At 44.6% G+C, this 18,238-nt stretch overlaps 2 protein-coding genes across 11 annotated transcripts in view; one reads left to right on the plus strand and one right to left on the minus strand.

Moving 5' to 3' along the window:
* Nucleotides 1-601: 601 nt before the first annotated feature.
* ppic (peptidylprolyl isomerase C) lies at nucleotides 602-4,129 on the minus strand. 6 transcript variants are annotated; one of them, XM_078789406.1, is made up of 6 exons: nucleotides 3,909-4,113; nucleotides 3,011-3,124; nucleotides 2,839-2,932; nucleotides 2,648-2,745; nucleotides 1,122-1,238; nucleotides 761-1,060 (listed from the first exon to the last, which is right to left on the minus strand). In XM_078789406.1, the coding sequence occupies exons 1-6, from the start codon at nucleotides 4,005-4,007 to the stop codon at nucleotides 932-934; spliced, it is 651 nt and encodes a 216-aa protein (XP_078645532.1). In that variant the 5' UTR covers nucleotides 4,008-4,113; the 3' UTR covers nucleotides 761-931. The 6 variants fall into 6 exon arrangements, with proteins under 6 accessions (XP_078645533.1, XP_078645530.1, XP_078645529.1 ...); XM_058069825.2 differs by having other exon boundaries at nucleotides 762-1,060; nucleotides 2,678-2,745; nucleotides 3,909-4,107; XM_078789407.1 differs by lacking the exon at nucleotides 3,909-4,113 and adding an exon at nucleotides 3,645-3,777 and having other exon boundaries at nucleotides 602-1,238.
* prdm6 (PR domain containing 6) overlaps nucleotides 3,399-18,238 on the plus strand; it is an 18,065-nt gene continuing 3,225 nt past the window's right edge. Inside the window, exons 1-9 of one of the 5 annotated variants that reach the window (XM_078789401.1) lie at nucleotides 3,399-3,583; nucleotides 3,809-4,180; nucleotides 4,340-4,429; nucleotides 9,142-9,714; nucleotides 12,190-12,338; nucleotides 12,410-12,568; nucleotides 17,133-17,260; nucleotides 17,753-17,877; nucleotides 17,992-18,238. The exon at nucleotides 17,992-18,238 is cut by the window's right edge and continues 105 nt beyond it. In XM_078789401.1, coding sequence (XP_078645527.1) covers nucleotides 9,159-9,714; nucleotides 12,190-12,338; nucleotides 12,410-12,568; nucleotides 17,133-17,260; nucleotides 17,753-17,877; nucleotides 17,992-18,238 — 1,364 coding nt within the window. In that variant the 5' untranslated portion in view covers nucleotides 3,399-3,583; nucleotides 3,809-4,180; nucleotides 4,340-4,429; nucleotides 9,142-9,158. Of the gene's footprint in view, nucleotides 4,181-4,339; nucleotides 4,430-8,214; nucleotides 8,592-8,673; nucleotides 8,914-9,141; nucleotides 9,715-12,189; nucleotides 12,339-12,409; nucleotides 12,569-17,132; nucleotides 17,261-17,752; nucleotides 17,878-17,991 lie in introns of those variants that run through there. The other 4 variants (XM_078789400.1, XM_078789402.1, XM_058069818.2 and 1 more) reach the window with 4 other exon arrangements.

An 18,238-nucleotide genomic window follows, 5' to 3' on the forward strand; every position in this document is an offset into this window, starting at 1 on the left:
TTTTTTTTTCATATTCCAAATCAGCTACAAAAATATTTACATTATTCTAGTAAATGTTCTGGCGATACGATAACTTTATTCCCGCAACAATCCTGCAACCTCATTTTCCACAAATGCTAACTAGTTTTGACTGTCGTAATACTGCGTCCTTGACAAAATACTAAAAAAAAATATATATTTTCTCCCAATACTGCGAAAACAAAGGAAGTGAAAATATTTGGAGAAAAAAAAAGGCATTTTAGGAGCATAAACTCCAAATAATACGAGCAAAAAAGATGACATTTTATAAGAACTAAGTCCAAGTAGACAGAAAAAAGGTGAGAATATTAAAAGAAAAAAGAAATTTTATGAAAATTAAGTGAAAATATTTAGAGGGACAAAATACTTAAAAAAAAAAAATTCTCCCAATACTGCGAAAACAAATGAAGTGAAAATATTTTGAGAAAAAAAAGGCATTTTTTGGAGCATAAACTCCAAATAATACGAGCAAAAAAAGATGACATTTTATAAGAACTAAGTCAAAGTAGCTAGAGAAAAAATACATTTTAGGTCCGCGCATAAACTCCAAATAGTCTGAGAAAAAAAGAAGTATAGAACTATAGAACTAAGTATACTTTGCCAGAAGAAAAGTCAGAATATGAAAAGAAAAAAGAGGAAATGTTATGAAAATGAAGATAAAATACTTCGACTGGCGAGTGTTTTTGTAGAAGCTGGAAATGAGAGCAAGAGGACGTTTGTTTGGCACCAACATTTATGGCGGACAACAAAATGTGTCTTCACAGTTTGTGGTGGTTGCATAAGATGAAGCAGCAGATTAGACGCATGTAAACAGGAAGTGGAGATATGACCAAAAGCTGTTTTTATCATCCATGAGATGTATCGGGATGCATAGTGAAGACGTGCGGCGCCACCGCCGCCGGAGGAGGAGGAGCTACCAGCCGTCCACCTCCACGCCGAAAGGCTCTTTGACGCTGATGCGGCCGCTGTTCACCACCACGCACTCGGCGTACGGCAGGTTCCTCTCGTCCGTGTCCTGCAGCTCGATGGTGTGAACGACAGACTGGTGGAGAACACGTGGGGTTATTTTCATGACGCGCCAACGTGTGCACGTGTGAACGCACCATCCCGTCCAGGACTTTGCCAAACACCACGTGTTTGTTATCCAGCCACGGAGCTTTGGTGGCCAGGATGAAGAACTGGGAGCCGTTCGTGTCTGGACCCGCGTTGGCCATGCTCACCTGGCGCACACACGAGTTAGCACGTTTAGCTTAGCGTCATTCCAACTCATTCATCAAGTCCATTTGGGAGACTAGAGGGAAATACAGACCGCCTTTTTAGGAGAATCAAGTCCAAATATTCTTGGAAAAAATGAAGAAATCTTAACGGAATTAAGTGAAAATATTTCCAGGAAAAAAAGGACATTTTAGGAAAATTAAGAGAAAATATTTAGAGGGAAAAAAAGACATTTTAGGAGCACAAACTCCAAATAATACAAGCAAAAATTTGACATTTTACAAGAACTAAGTAAAAGTAGCCAGAGAAAAAGTCGGAATATTAAAAGAAAAGAAAAAAAAGGAAATTTTAAGAAAATTAAGTGAAAATATTTAGAAAAAAAAATTTTTTTTAGGAGCATAAACTCCAAATAATACGAGCAAAAAAGATGACATTTTACAATAACTAAGTAAAAGTAGTCAGAGAAAAAGTCTGAATATTAAAAGTAAAATAAGGAAATTTTAGGAGAATTAAGTGAAAATATTTAGAAAAATTCAAAATATGAGAAAAAAAATTATTCTACAGGAATTAAGTGAAAATAGTAAGAGAAAAATGTAGGAGAATAAAGTCAAAATATGAGAAAAACGTGACAATTTTTTAAACTAAACGAATAAAATAAAAATATGGTATTTTGTAAAAGTTGTAATACTGAGAACTGATGTATTCTATTATGAGGAAAGATAATTTTAGGAAATAAAGGTGAGACATCTAAGAAAAAAATGGCCATATTTTCGTAAAATGAAAGTTCTAATACTGCGGGAATAAAGTCTAAAGGTGATGACCATCCAACCGGGGGAGAAATGGGAGTAACTGGGTATTTCTAGAAATGGGAGTAACTGGGTATTTCTAGAAATGGGAGTAATTGGGTATTTCTAGAAATGGGAGTAACTGGGTATTTCTAGAAATGGGAGTAACTGGGTATTTCTAGAAATGGGAGTAGCTGGGTATTTCTAGAAATGGGAGTAACTGGGTATTTCTAGAAATGGGAGTAACTGGGTATTTCTAGAAATGGGAGTAGCTGGGTATTTCTAGAAATGGGAGTAACTGGGTATTTCTAGAAATGGGAGTAACTGGGTATTTCTAGAAATGGGAGTAACTGGGTATTTCTAGAAATGGGAGTAACTGGGTATTTCTAGAAATGGGAGTAACTGGGTATTTCTAGAAATGGGAGTAACTGGGTATTTCTAGAAATGGGAGTAACTGGGTATTTCTAGAAATGGGAGTAACTGGGTATTTCTAGAAATGGGAGTAGCTGGGTATTTCTAGAAATGGGAGTAGCTGGGTATTTCTAGAAATGGGAGTAGCTGGGTATTTCTAGAAATGGGAGTAACTGGGTATTTCTAGAAATGGGAGTAACTGGGTATTTCAGGAGTACCACTGATGTGAGCGATGGCGTCCTACCCACCCAGCCGGCCGAGCTGTGCTTCAGTTTGAAGTTCTCGTCAGCAAAGGTGGTCCCATAGATGCTGTGCCCTGAAAGCCACAAGAGCCACGCGGTCACACCTTAGCATCTACGCTAACACGCTTGCAGCCACCTGTGGCTAAAAACGCCACCGCAGGCCCGACCTCCGGTCCCGTCTCCGGCGGTGAAGTCCCCTCCTTGGATCATGAAGTCCTTGATGACTCGATGGAACTTGGTGCCTTTGTAGCCGTAACCTTTCTGTGCACAAACAGAGAATCCCATTTGTTTTTCTTTTCATTTTCATTCATTCATTCATTCATTCATTCATTCACGCACCTCTCCCGTTGCCAGGGCAACAAAGTTACTGACAGTCAGAGGCACCACCTCTCCAAACAGTCCGATGAAGATACGGCCCACCTCATGACCTGCCACTGTGATGTCAAAGAACACCTGGAGGCACAAAAGATGACAGGTATTGGTTTTTGTTTTTTGTTGAAATTGTGAGTATTATTATTATTGCACCACACCGTCATACAGTCTAATCAACAAATTGGAACGTTTCTATGCAGGTCACGTGACAACCATTCCCACAGTTGCTAACAAACTAGGTAAGAGAATTAGCTAATGGCAACGTTGTTATTGTTATTATATGCGTCACACTAGCGTACAGTACCTACTTATTAGGTACATTAGGTTTATTAGCTCCTAATAAACCAAGTAAGCTAGCGAGCAGTGACGTTTTTATTGCTGTTGTCAAACTGGCGTAGAGTAATAAACAAGATAAACAAGCTAGCCGCGACGACCTGTTCCTTCTCGCGATAACACCGCAGAGCGTTGCAATGCAGGTCACGTGACAGCGACGGCGGGACGCCTTCGGGCGGTTCAATCATTCGCACAGTAGCTAACAAGGTAAGAGAGCTGGCTGTAACGTTATTATTGTTATTATATGCGTCACGCTGACGTACAGTACCTAATAAACGAGGCAAGCTAGCGAGCGGTGACGTTTTTATTGCGGTTGTCACACTTACGTAGAGTAATAAACAAGCTAGCACGTAGCGTAACAAACAAGATAAACAAGCTAGCGGCGACGACCTGTTCCTTCTCGCGATAACAACGTAGAGCGTTGCTATGCAGGTCACATGACAGGACAGGACGCCTTCAGGCGGGTTCAATCATTCCACACCTGAAGCGCCGGCGCCTGTACCGCCGCACGCCAGCACGCCAGCACGCCTACCTTCTCCGTGACCTTGGGTCCGGTCCGCGAAGGCGACGCCGAATGCGGGGAGGCGGCACCGAGCAGCAGGAGAGCGGCAAGCATCGAGCGGACCGCCATCTGGTTACCCGCTAGTAGCTGGCCGCTAGCGGCTCTCAGCTGGGAAGATGTCGGGGAACCAGAGCTTCAAAGCCGGACACGTCACACGCCACCCCTCCCTGCCTGAAACGCGGCAGCCCCGCCCACCTTTGGAAGCCAGGCGGGAGAGGAAGGCGACAAGGAAGAGAAACAAGGTGATGTTGTGTGAAATTGACTTAAAGTTCATTCAATAAAAATATCTATCTATATAAAAAATAATTAAGTAACGAGTTGCTTTTAATATTTGACTCAAAGTTAAACACGACAAAATACTTTTATTTAGTTGTATTTATTGACTTTTTCTTGACTTTAAGGCAGAGCTTGTCAGCTGATCCACTTCCGTAACTGCAATGCGAGGAGCAGAGACAACAGCGCCCTCTGCCTGCTGGGAGGACAACAACACGGTAACGTCTACAGTACATACAGTACATGTACACTAGAACAGCACAACTATATTAACTAGTGTATGTTAACATGTAAATATAGAAATGAAATGATGAAAACGTTGCATAATATCATGAATGAATTTACATGCTGAAATTCCACATGGCGCTCTAACGAGGTTAAACGTTGTCTGGTTTATTTTCCCTCGCCCCGGTGAGCGGTTGAAGGGTTAATGGAGTGTTCAAGTGTTAAAAGACTTTAGTGCATGAAACGCTCGCCTTCAGCTGCACACACCAAAGCTGCAAAAGAGAATAAAAGTCCCTGATGAATATCTGTCAATACGCATGAATTATAATAGTCAGCCTGCGGTGACCTTAACACACACACACACACACACACTGGCGCACACACTCGCACGCACGCCGTAGAGTTTTATCGGCCTCCTGTCAAAGCGACCCGTCCATTCGTCTTTTCTTGCCGCCGTTCGCTGAATTAATTAAGCAGGAATGTAAATGTTTTAATTGAATGTCAACCAGGACCCTAACGACACGCCGCTATGGAAATGGGGGGGGGGACGTGTTGTCACACACGCGTGAATGCAAACACGCCACATCACGCACACACACACGCTGATCACTTTATTGTCGTAATACATTGTTTTGGACATGACAGAACATTCCACACTTGCTATTACTTTGCTTTTATTTGTGTGCTTGTTTTTTTTATATTTTTATTGTTATTTAGTTTATTTTTGCATATTTTTTACATTACAGAAGTTATTACAGATGCTAAATTATTGCTTTTATTTGTGTGCTTGTTTTTTTTATATTTTTATTGTTATTTAGTTTATTTTTGCATATTTTTTACATTACAGAAGTTATTCCGGAATGTTAGGATCTAATTTTTATATAGTTGATTTTGATTTATGCTGTTTTTATTAATATTTTGTTTGAATGCTTTTTAGAATATTTTTATTTGTACTTATTTAAATTGAAGTTTAGTTTTTTAAAGTTTTTTTTATTATTATTATTTTATATTCTTTTTGGTGTTTATTTAAATTTTTATTGATCTTATTAATTAGATGTTATACGAGGACTAAAGTCTATTTTGAATAGTATTTTAGTGGTTTTATTTTTAGTTACTTTCAATGTTTTAAAATATGTATATAAATTAATTTCTTCTAGAACAGGTTTTTTTATCGAACAAAGGAGCGGCCCGCCATAAATACATTAGGACCGCCACAGATTAGTGCTTGCCCGTAAAGACATTTGTAACGGCGCTGGTCTGCCGAAGAAGAAGAAGAGGTAGCTGGAGGGAGCGGCCGCAAGTCATGGGAGAAATAAATGCTGGTGTGTGTATTGTACAGGAACACACAGGTGTTGTGTTGTGTTGTGTTGTGGTGCCAGGGTTAGAAGTGTAGCTAGCAGTGTGTGTGTGCGTCTGCTAAATGAACTCTTGTTAATATGGTGTTTTTGTGGGGCGTCGGGCGTGGAAATAATTAGCTGTTGTTGTAGAAAATGATGAATTTGGGCAGTTAATTCATCGATCGGTGGGCGGCGGCGATGCGCTTTGCTGTGGAGAGCCATTAATCAATGGATGAAAAGAGCTAATTCTCCTCTCCTGCCGCCGCTTCTCCCTCCTCCGAGGCTTCGCAGCGCCACACCAAATATGACTTTTTTACCTTCAATACCTGCCGCAGCGCACCTTTTTTTACCCGCCGTAGGAAAAACACGCCTCAGCTCGTTCATTCAGAGACTATATGGCGCCATATTGGCATACTTGACCAGGTCAGGGTTGGAGATTACAGCATGATGCTCCCGACGTCAATTCATCCCAATACTTCCTTCTCACACTTTCTTTGGCCTTTTATTTATTTATTTGCACTTTAGTCTCATGGAAAATGGTGCATTTTTGCTGTTCTTTGACTTTATTCCCATCTTATTTGGACTTTATTCCCATAGTATTATGACTTTATGAATTGACTTTATTTCCATAATATTAGGACTTTAATCCCATCATATTTGGACTTTATAAATGGACTTTATTCCCATCATATTATGATTTTATTCCCATCATATTTGGACTTTATTCTTTGATTTTATTCCCATCAAATTATGACTTTATTCCCATCATATTTGGACTTTATTCCCATATTATTATGACTTTATAAATTGACTTTATTCCCATAATATTAGGACTTGAATCCCATCGTACTTTTTTTATTTTTTGACTTTATTCCCATCATATTTGGACTTAATAAATTGACTTTATTCCCATCAAATTATAACTTTACTCCCATCATATTTGGACTTTAATCCCATCATATTTGGACTTTATTTTTTGATTTTATTCCCATCAAATTATGACTTTAATCCCATCATATTTGGACTTTATTTTTTTACTTTATTCCCATCAAATTATGATTTTCTTCCCATAATATTATGGCTTTATTCCCATCATATTTGGGAGTTTTTCTCCAACTTTGTTGTTTTATTTTTCTGAGAATCTTATAAAATGTTTTCAATGTAATATTTCCACTCTGCTAGTAAAATGACATCGTTGAAAGTTTAAAAATTGATGATTGTAAGTAACGACTTTTTGTTTGATTAGAACACAACTTGTGTCTTTAGTATTTTGACTTTATTCCTGTAAAATTACAGCCATGGTTGCCATTTTTTCACCTTCACCCCCCCCCCTCCACTATTTCAACATTCCATAAGCATTATTGCTCTGCAGTCGGCCCCAGTAAGGGTCTTCATTTGGGTCCAGGACCGCCCCGTGTCTGACCGTGTCAATGCCTGACAGAAAATCACCATTTTATAGCCTGTGGTTTTCTATTTTGAGTATGAAATGCTATCTGTGGCCTGCAAATGGGCCCCGGGGCCACACTTTGGACCCCCATGGTGTAGCAGATGTCTTTTTTTGGGTGTTCTGATGTACATATTAGCAGTGGCGTCCCTCAGGGAAGCGTTCCTTGCGCCCTTTCGTTTATGAATCTTACTACTTATTAAGATTCCACACAATCGTCTGTTTGGTATCGCTAGTTCTAACGACGTACATCCTCCATGACTTGCTAGCGGCCGGTCGCGACCCACCGGCCGCCCCCCCCGCCCCCCCCCCCCCCCAACCCCCCTCCGCTGGAAAAGTCTCTTTTAGCCAACAAGAGTTGACTTTCTGGCGCGTAATGTTTGTGTTTTTGTTCCTTATCAATCCAGCAGCGCTGCCGAGGATGACGGATGGCGGCTGTCACGGCGACGCTAGTCATAACAGCGCACACGTTTACGTGTCGGCCCGTTTAGCTGATGTCCTTATCCACGCCAGCGCACCATGACGGATGTGCTGTGTGTGTGTGTGTGCGTGTGTGTGTGCGCGCAGCAGACGGCTGGAAAGCTACGGGTCGTGGATAACGAGACCGACCCAAAAACACAATGAGCTCAGCTGTAATCTGTCTTGTCCACACACACACACACACACACACACACATGCGCACACATACACACACACTTGCGGCTAAGGAAGCTGAGGCCAGCTAAGAGTAATAATAATAATCAAAGTAATAATAAGTTGTAATCTTTACAGCAAAAAAAAACAACCCCGTCGTTAGAAAAACTGTTTGACCTTTTGACCGTTCCACCACGCTGGTCCTTGTCGTCATAGCAACCGCTCAAACACCAATAATCATAATAATAATAATGCGACATAAATGAATCGGAACAATCAGAGGAAATGGCTGCAACAGCGGCCGTGGGTGTCATCCCTCTCCCGGCCGCTAAGGGGCGCCACTCGCGGACGTGCCCAAGTAGAAGGAACCAATTCATGCTAAACACGAACGAGTTAAAAGTGAAGTTTGCTGACAATTAGAGCTTACATTCCCTGTCGGCGCGTGAGCATCGCTTCCACGGGAAATGATGTGTGATTGTGAAGATATTTCTGGTGATTTATGTTTCATTTGACAAGGTGAAAGGTCACGAGGGAAATGTGTGTATGTGTGTATGTGTGTGTGTTGGGGGTTCACGAGGAAGGAGAGAGAGAGAGCGAGAGAGGGAGAGAGAGAGAGAAAGGGGGAGTCACGTGCTTCTTTGGGGCTCGTGAAGCGCACATACACACACACACACACACACACACACATCAAGTGTCCTCCATGGAAGAAAGCTCCTCCGACCCGAACGCTCACTGACAGCGGTAAGATTCTTTTTTCCGCGTCTTTTTCTCCTCATTTCTTTTACTTTTCTTTTGTTTTTGTTTTTTTTCTTCGTTTCTTTCTTGGCTCGTGAAGTGAAGTCTCGCGCACGCAGCGCGTGTCGGCGTCTTAAAGGCGGCAGCGGCGGCGGCTCGTGAGCATGACTGTTTCAACTACAACAACAATTTCCTTCGGAATCTTGTTAATCATTTCTCTTTTTATTCAATTATGAATTATTGGGACAATGTGTGTCACTTTCTCACTTTTATTGTCTTTTTTTTGGGGTGTTTCGGTTCGACTAAAGTGGGTGCCGAGAATGTTCTAGTAGGTTCTACGAGGTTCTACCTGCTAAAGTGGACCCAAAACTTCAGTTTTTTTTATTTATTCAAAACTATATTGCAGCAGAAACTTTAGTTAGCTTTTATTGTGAAAGTGTTATTTTTTGTAAACAAGAGTTTAAGTGATATTGTGTAGTATATTAGAAATATATCATAAAGATATTATTGAGTGACAGGTGATTGACATGTGTCATGTCCCCCCCACCCGATGCAGACGGCGTGTCGGCGGCCATGTTGAAGCCGGGCGAGCCGAGCGCGTCGGCCTTCCTCAAAGTGGACGCGTCGTACTTGCATCACTGGCAGCAGCTTTTCCCTCACACGCCGCTCAAGCCTCCCCTGCCGCCGCCGCCGCCGCCGCCGCAGCCCTCCTCGGACGCCCTGCGCTCGTCCCGCCTGCACGGACACCTCCTGGCCTCCTCGCACTGCACCTCCTCCTCGGGGGCTGCCGCCCTCACACCCACCTCCTCCTCCTCTTCTGGGCTCGCCCAGCTTCCCGTAACCCAGCAGGCGGCGCTCTATGGGCAGGCCCTGGCGCCCGGTGGGGATCTGCTGGTGGTGGCGGGTCCCGTCGCAGAGAACCCGGCGCCCCAGGGCAAGGAGCAGAGCTGCGGGGGGGTGGGGGTGGTGTCGTCCAGCGTGAAGAGCGGCGGCGGTGGTGACGACGAAGGCGGGAAAACGGCGGCGGGGAGGATGAAGCTGAGCGCCGAGGAGCTGGACTACTTCCTGTACGGACAACAGAGGATGGAGATCATTCCCGTCAGCAACCACAACGGCGAGGCCAACAACCGTATGTACACACACACGAAATGATATTTTTATCATGTAAATAGTCATTTTTACGTTAACGTTTATTTCTGGATTTTTATTTGCTGCCAGAGCTCCAAGTGTGTTTGTGTTCAGAGTGAAGACGTCCGTGATGAAGATGTGTGTGTGTGTGTGTGTGTGTGTGTGTGTGTGTGTAGTGAGTGATAAAACGGTTCATCAGCAGTAATCTGCGTCGATACGCGCCGGCAGACCCGATGAGGGATGGAGGGACAAGCAGGAATTAATTGCCGTATATAGTTTTGTGTTTGCCAGGGATGGGGCTGGGGGGGTCACCAAGTTGGGGGGGGGGGTCATTGATCCACCAGTACGCTATTTATCATCCCAACACAACCATATTGAGGTCTCGGGGGTGTGTGTGTGTGTGAGATGGTGTTTAGAGTGTAAATACAGCCGTCACATATTAATCATTAATTATTATTATTAATAATAATATTATATATTTTTTATAATTCCGATATATAAAATAAAAATATAATCCCAGCTTGAAAGCAGAATTGTAGAATTTTTTATTGAATATTAACTTAACATTTTTATGCACGGTTAATTATTATGCTTATTGTTTTTAGCCATCACTGGTCCACTCTTGATTTGTCCCGCACTCAGATGAGGCGTCCGTGCGACCGCCTCCATGCCCAACTCGTGTGTGTGTGTGTGTGTGTGTGTGTGTGTGTGTGTACGCTACAATTCCGTATTATTTGTTAGCGTGAAATATATTTAAGTATTTAACACAAAGACCTGAGTGTGCTCTCCAGAAAGAAACCAAGCATGTGGATGTAACGTCATGTGACATTCTTTGATTCAACACACACACACACACACACACACACACACTCTTTGAAAGTGTGTGTCCAAATAGGAAGTAAATCAAGCAGAATGAAAGATGTCAACCGTGGCCAACTTGCAATTTGTGTACTTTGTGTATACTACACTCAATAGGCTCAAGAAACACACTATGCACTTACTTCCTGGAGGTTACCATTTGTGGTTTATTAATATATCATTTGTATGTTTCATTTGTTGCTATTTATTAGTTCTGCACCTTGGCCAGCATTATTTGACGTTAGCGCCTGTCCTGCGGCTACGTGGCTGAGGTGGCCACAATTGAGGGTGCATGGCTGCACACTTACCGTTTTGCCTCTGCACACTTATGCACTCACAAGACTTCGTATTTTTATTTTTTTTATGAAAAAAAAAAATTATTAATTACAAATATATATATTTTGTCCATTATTAGACATTTTAATTAAAATTAGTATTTTTTTCACTGTTTTAAAATCTATAATAATAATTATTATTATTGAAATTGATATTTATTTTTAATTTTGTACGGGCCGCTCCACAGCCGCCATCATTTGAGCTTATCCCCCCCACCACCTCCCACCCACGGCTACAGTGTGTGCTGCGATGCACACTTGGCGGCCTCTGACAATTGAGGGTGCATGGATGCACACTTACCATTTTGCCTCAGCACACTTATGCACTCACAAGACTTCATATTTACATTTTTTTATGAAAAAAGAAATGTATTAATTACATATATATATTTAATTTGTTCTTATGGAATTGTTTGTCTATTATTTGACATTTTATTTAAAATTAGTGTTTTTTTTCACTGTTTCAAAATCTATAATTATTATTATTATTTTATTATTTAAATGGATATTTATTTTTTATTTTGTACGGGTCGCTCCACAGCCGCCGTCATTTGAGGTGAATAACCCCCCCCCCCCCACCCGCGGCTATGGAGGCCGCCAAGTGTGCACACTCAGACTGGTGAGTGTGCTGCGTTTGGGTCATAAGTGCACTGCACTCCTGAGACTCGGGTGCAAGTAGTCAAGCGTGCACGGGACGCCCATGGAGACGCAGCTGTCATGTTTCCACGGCAACGTACTGTTAAATCACTGCTAGCGAATGATGTGAAGGTGATGATGTGTAATTGTGGTTGCTAGGCAACACACAGACAAGCGGCTGAGTGACGTGAGGTCAGACGTGAGCGTTTGAACTTCCAAAGTTGACTTTTCCGTCTGTCCCAAAGTGGGAATGTTAACCCCCACCGCCACCCCCCGCCCCCAGAATCCCCGCCGGCCCCTCCGGCGCTTGAATGCACGTCCATCCATCAGCGCCTAAACGCAGCCGCCGCTCTCCCGGGTTGCGGATATTTTAATTTGGGGGGGAAAACAAGCGGGACTTCCTGTGGGCGGCACCGGGGCGGCGTGGGACTTTGCGGGGCAGATAATCATCAGCAGGCAATTAGTGTCACACGCTTTGAAGGCAAACCTGACTTTCTCATGCAGGAAATATGCGTGCAATGATTGCCTTGGAGGCGCTCCAAACACAACTTGCCTTCCAACGCAGCATAAACCTCCAGCCTGTCATGAAGGGCGGGACCAAGTCCTAATGTGTGAATTCCCCCCCCCCCCCCCCCCCCCCCCCCCAGGTTGTGACATGTGTGCCGACAACCGCAATGGCGAGTGTCCCATGCACGGCCCGCTGCACTCCCTGAGGAGGCTGGTGGGGACCAGCAGCGCCGCCGCGCCCGTCGCCCTGCCCGACGTTCCCGATTGGCTGAGAGATCTGCCCAGGGAGGTGAGGCTCCGCCCCCTCGTTGGCCGGCGGCACCTTCCCCGTGTCTGAACGTGTGTGTGATGTTTGCGCAGGTGTGTCTGTGCACCAGCACCGTCCCCGGCCTCGGCTACGGCATCTGTGCTGCCCAGAGGATTCCTCAGGGAACCTGGATCGGCCCCTTCCAGGGCGCCCCCCTCATGCTGGACAAAGTCCGCTTTGGAGCCTCCAAGAACACACGACACCTGTGGGAGGTAAGGACGCACTCGGCTAGGAAGGACTAGAGGAGGCAAGCATCCTTTAGTACGCTCTAGCATGCTAGGAAGGACTAAAGGATGCTGCCACATACAGTCAAGGATGCTGGGAAGGAGTGAAGGATGCTAGGTAAGACAGTAAAGGGTGCTAGAAAGGATTGCACGATGCTAAAAGGCTGCTAGATAGAGTGAAGGATTCTAGGAAAAAGTGAAGGATGCTAGGAAAGCGCGCCAGGTAAGAAAGCGAAGGGAGGGGGGGAGAGCGAGGGTGAAGGATGCTCAGAGAGATGGTTACTGGGAAGCAGTAATGGACGCTGGGATGGAGTCAAGGATCCTCGGGAAGACAGTGAAGGATGCTATGAAGGCGTGAAGGATGCTCTGAAGGAGTGAAGGATCCTGGGGAAGACAGTGAAGGACGCTAGGAAGGAGTGAAGGATGCTGAGACGGAGGGAGTGAGGGTGAAGGATGCGTCCCAGGAGGCATCCTGCTAAAGGTCATTCAGACGTCATGTGACTGGACATCAGTCTCAAGTGGGGTGGGGGGGTGTCAGAGGTCAAGTCCATGGGGGGGAGTGACAAGTTGTGTGCCAGCCAATCAGGAAGCTGGTGTGAAGGTGTTTCCAGCATGGCGGCCCTGTTTGAGGAAGGCCTGGTGCGGACCTCGGACGGGGGAAAGGCGAGGTGAAAGATGCGGGCCAGAATCAACACGGGACTTTTTATGGTGGACGACTCCTCCTTTGACTTTGAAAGAAGAAGCATGTTCTGGTCGGCGCGGGGCGGAGACGTTCCAGGGAAAACACATGAAGCTGTCACGGCCCTGACCCGGTCCTGCGAGTCTGGGCCGAGCTGTCGTGGAGGCGGCGGCAAAGAAAGCAAAGCTTCATCGGCGCAGCGTGAGGTGAAATATTTAGTTAGCGTGAGGCCCGCGAGGATTCCCAGAACTCCTGTCGGACTTCGGCATTCTGGATCATAAAGCAGATTGTATTTGTTAATGTTCCATCCGTCTGCACGGAACCACACAGACTTTATTAAAGAACCACCATGACATCATGGCTGCCTCGCCAAGGGAAACCATGCCGCCGTCTCGGGTGGAGGTCGCTAACTTTTATTGTGAAAGGTCACACTTGGGTCATGTGAAGTGGGGCGGGGGGGGGGGGGGGGGGGGGTAGGTGGCGCTGTTGTCACTAAACGTGAAGAAGACCTCTAAGTCGGTGTCATTGGTGGATGCCCCCCCAACCCCCCCAAACCCCCCCAAACCCCCCGATGTAGTTGTTGTGTGAGAAAGCAGCGAGCTCCGCAGGCAGCCCGCGACTGGCTTCTCCAAATATTATGGGATGTCTGGGCCATTATCAGCCCGCTGATTGATGAGGCGGCTCACTGAGAATGTGCTCGCATGTGGAGGTCCAGACTGTTGGTTCTGCTGGTTCTGCTGGTTCTGCTGGACCGCCTTTTCACAGCAACACAACACTGCCATTGGCTTGGTGGTGTGTCGGTTCCACTCCCCCATGGTAAACAAGGCAAGGGAATAGAGTAACGCGGTCTGCTAACTTCCTGGCTAAAGCTAGCATTCACGTCAGGTAAAGTCCACAGCCCCAGTTGGCTGGATGGATTCCATGCTAGCATAAGATCCACCTCATTGACTGTTCTGCTTACCTGATGAACATGGTGTAGACCAGGTTTGAAGCACATGTGGACATGGTGTGAATCAGGTTTCAGACCAGGTTTGAAGCACATGTGAACATGGTATGAATCAGGTTTCAACCAGATTTGATGGATGTGAACATAGTATGAATCCGGTTTTACACCAAGTTTCAAGGGCATGTGAACATAGTGTGAATCAGGTTTCAGACCAGGTTTGAAGCACATGTGAGCATTGTGTGAATCGGGTTTTACACCAAGTTTCAAGGGCATGTTAACATAGTGTGAATCAGGTTTCAGACCAGGTTTGATGCACATGAACACAGTGTGAATGGGTTTTCAGACCAGAGTTGAAGCACAGGTGAGTCAGGTTCTAAACCAGGTTTGAAGTGCTTTTGAACGTAGTCAGGTTCTAAACCAGGTTTGAAGCCCGTGTCGACATGCTCTGAATCAGGTATTAATCCAGATTTGAAGCACATGTGAAGCTAGTGTGAACACAGCTGGAAGAGAATGTGGATCAAGTAGGAAGGAACCAGATGTGAGCCAAATGTGATTACACCGTGTGAATGAGACGTGTGTGAGGGAGGAGGGGAGGAGGAGGAGGAGGAGGAGGAGGTGATGAAGAGAGCAGATAACGGCAGAATTAGTGAGCGTCATTGATTAGCTGTAGAAGACAAGCGTGGCGTCATCGATCTTCTCTCAGGAAGAGTTTTCCTGGACTTGGACTGAAGAACAAGAAATAACATTGGAGCGGAAACACAAACACTGACTGGCGACACACGCGGGAAGTTCTTTGATGCTAAGCTAACGCTAAGCTAATGCTAAGCTAATGCCACGTACTGTATTGCTAGGTGATGATGTGATGTGCGCCAGACGTTCCGCCTTTTATCGGCTAATACATGACTTGTGAGGCGTTTGGGTGCTGAGGACGTTTGAGTGCTGCATTAGTGGCTTTTTATACACGCGTGTGCTGATAAAACACACACACGCACACACACACGTGACTGCTATCACTCATGCTAACACACACACGTTCCTGTGTGGTCGCTTTGGAAGTCAAACAAGTAGAATTTAGTGTGTGACAAAGTGGTCACATGGTTCACACTTTCTACTCGCCTTTCATCACTAATGTGTACTACACGCGTACACACGGCCTGGCTATATATACTACTATATATATTTACCACTCATTCCTCATCAGTTACCACACAAGAAGACAAGTACTGGCAGGATGTTGCTTAACCACGGGGCCTCAGGCGCCACCTATAGGCCACCAGGGGGCCACCGGGGCCCTGGGACTGCACCTGGAGACTCCGGAGATAGGCTAGCTAGCCGCTATGCTAATGTATGTTAGCCATAGGACGCTCTGTTGCAGTGCAGCTTCCCACCAGATGGGGGCGCTGATGTGTCAGTCATACGTACGTGGCATGTTTACGCTAGCATCACGTACCAGAAGTACTTACATAGAGTACATAGCATATTTACACTAGCGTCACTACCACAATTAGTTACATCAGGTACATTCATATTTACACTAGCATCACGTACCAGAAGTACTTACATAGAGTACATAGCATATTTACACTAGCGTCACTTACCACAAGTACTTACATCAGGTACATTCATATTTACACTAGCATCACATACCAGAAGTACTTACATAGTACATAGCATATTTACACTAGCGTCACTACCATAAGTACTTACATCAGGTACATTCATATTTACACTAGCATCACATACCAGAAGTACTTACATAGAGTACATAGCATATTTACACTAGCATCACATACCACAAGTACTTACATCAGGTACATTCATATTTACACTAGCATCACATACCAGAAGTACTTACATAGAGTACATAGCATATTTACACTAGCGTCACTACCATAAGTACTTACATCAGGTACATTCATATTTACACTAGCATCACATACCAGAAGTACTTACATAGAGTACATAGCATATTTACACTAGCGTCACTACCATAAGTACTTACATCAGGTACATTCATATTTACGCTAGCATCACATACCAGAAGTACTTACATAGAGTACATAGCATATTTACACTAGCATCACTTACCACAAGTACTTACATAGAGTACATAGCATATTTACACTAGCATCACATACCACAAGTACTTACATCAGGTACATTCATATTTACACTAGCATCACGTACCAGAAGTACTTACATAGAGTACATAGCATATTTACACTAGCGTCACTTACCACAAGTACTTACATCAGGTACATTCATATTTACACTAGCATCACATACCAGAAGTACTTACATAGAGTACATAGCATATTTACACTAGCATCAATTACCACAAGTACTTACATAGAGTACATAGCATATTTACACTAGCGTCACTACCACAAGTACTTACATCAGGTACATTCATATTTACACTAGCATCACATACCAGAAGTACATTGCATGTTTACACTAGCATCATGTACCAGAAGTACTTACATAAACTAAAATCATGCACCGGAAGTACTTACATAAAGTACATTGCATGTTTAAACTAGCATCATGTACCAGAAGTACTTTGCATGTTTACACTAGCATCACGTACCAGAAGTACTTACGTACATGAAGTACATAGCATGTTTACACTAGCATCATGTACCAGAAGTACTTACATGAAGTACATAGCATGTTTACACTAGCATCACGTACCAGAAGTACTTACATAAAGTACAAAGCATGTTTACGTTATCATTATGTACCAGAAGTACTTAGTGAAGTACATAGTGATAACTACATAGTGTGTGTAATATAGTGTAATAAAAGTGTTAAAGAACGTAACCAATATCCTAAAAGATGCCAGCTAAAGGATGTAGCATGTGTGTAGTATAAGTATAAGGTACTGTGGGTGTGATGTAGTAATGTCATACCTTGTGGTGTTCCAGATTTACGACTCCGAGGGAACCCTGTTACACTTCCTGGACGGCAACGACCCGTCCAAGTCCGGCTGGATGCGATACATCCGCTGTGCACGCCACTGTGCCGAGCAGAACATGATGGTGGTGCAGTACAGGTACACGCTTATACACACTTATTACACAGATATGCAATACTATACTGTACAACACAATATGACTATTCCATAATGGAGTCTTGGGAAAACCATAAACACGTTTAACCAGCAATAAGCTACGGGATAGGTAGTACTCGCCTAGTACACAGGTAGTGCATGCATAGTACACAGATAGTAGTAGTAGTAGTAGTAGTAGTAGTAGACACGTGTTGCTAGTTGTGTTGCCAAGGTGATGAAGGTGAAGCCTAGGCCACGCCCCCATGGAAGTCAGCAGGCGTGTTAGTGTTTCCTACGTGATGAAAGAGCGTGTAGCACCACCCGCCTCCAGCCAGCCGTGGGAGGTCGGGGTGTGTTTGATTTACAGCACGGCCCACCCCTCCTGGAAAAATACACACTTTCTCCTTCAGCGTGTTTTTACATCATCCTTCTTCTTGTCACAAAAACACACGGTGGTGGTGATGTGTGTGTGTTGTGTGTGTGCGTGTGCGTTAGGGCCAGCATCTTCTACCGGGCGTGCATGGACATCCCACGAGGAAGCGAGCTGCTGGTGTGGTACAACGACTCCTACACGTCCTTCTTTGGGATCCCCCTGCAGTGCGTGGCTCAAGATGAAAACCGTGAGATGAAACTTCTCCCCGTCTGCTTCTACGTCACGTCAAACACGCAGGAACGGGAACAGGAACGGGAAGTTCTCCCCCAGCGAGTAATGTGCGTGTGCTTGTACTCCCCAGTGAACGTTCCCGCCTCGGTGGTGGAGGCCATGACCCGGCAGGAGAACTTCCCGGCCTTCAACAAGAACGGCAAGCCCTCGCCCTCTGCAGTCCTGCGCTCCACCGTCTTCCCACAGTCTCCCTGCACCAGAACCTTCTCCTTGCTGGACAAGACCGGATCCGCCTTCCACTCGGATTCCTCCTTCGGCCAGCTGGGCTCCAAGAACCAGCGAGTCCTGGCCAGCCCCACTTCCACCAGCCAGCTCAG

The sequence above is a fragment of the Doryrhamphus excisus genome, linkage group LG3, assembly GCF_037039965.1.
Source record: "Doryrhamphus excisus strain RoL-2023G ecotype Guam linkage group LG3, RoL_Dexc_Guam_v1.1, whole genome shotgun sequence".
NCBI classification, from domain to species: Eukaryota; Metazoa; Chordata; class Actinopteri; order Syngnathiformes; family Syngnathidae; genus Doryrhamphus; species Doryrhamphus excisus.

Excerpts from the sequence above, each read along its gene's own strand:
- ppic (XM_078789403.1), bottom strand. The coding sequence starts at position 4,007 with ATGGCGGTCCGCTCGATGCTTGCCGCTCTCCTGCTGCTCGGTGCCGCC. Across the intron at positions 2,746-2,838 it reads CGCCGGAGACGGGACCGGAG|GGCACAGCATCTATGGGACC; the intron begins GTCGGGCCTGCG and ends TGTGGCTTTCAG. Across the intron at positions 1,239-2,647 it reads CGCCATCGCTCACATCAGTG|GTGAGCATGGCCAACGCGGG; the intron begins GTACTCCTGAAA and ends TGTGTGCGCCAG.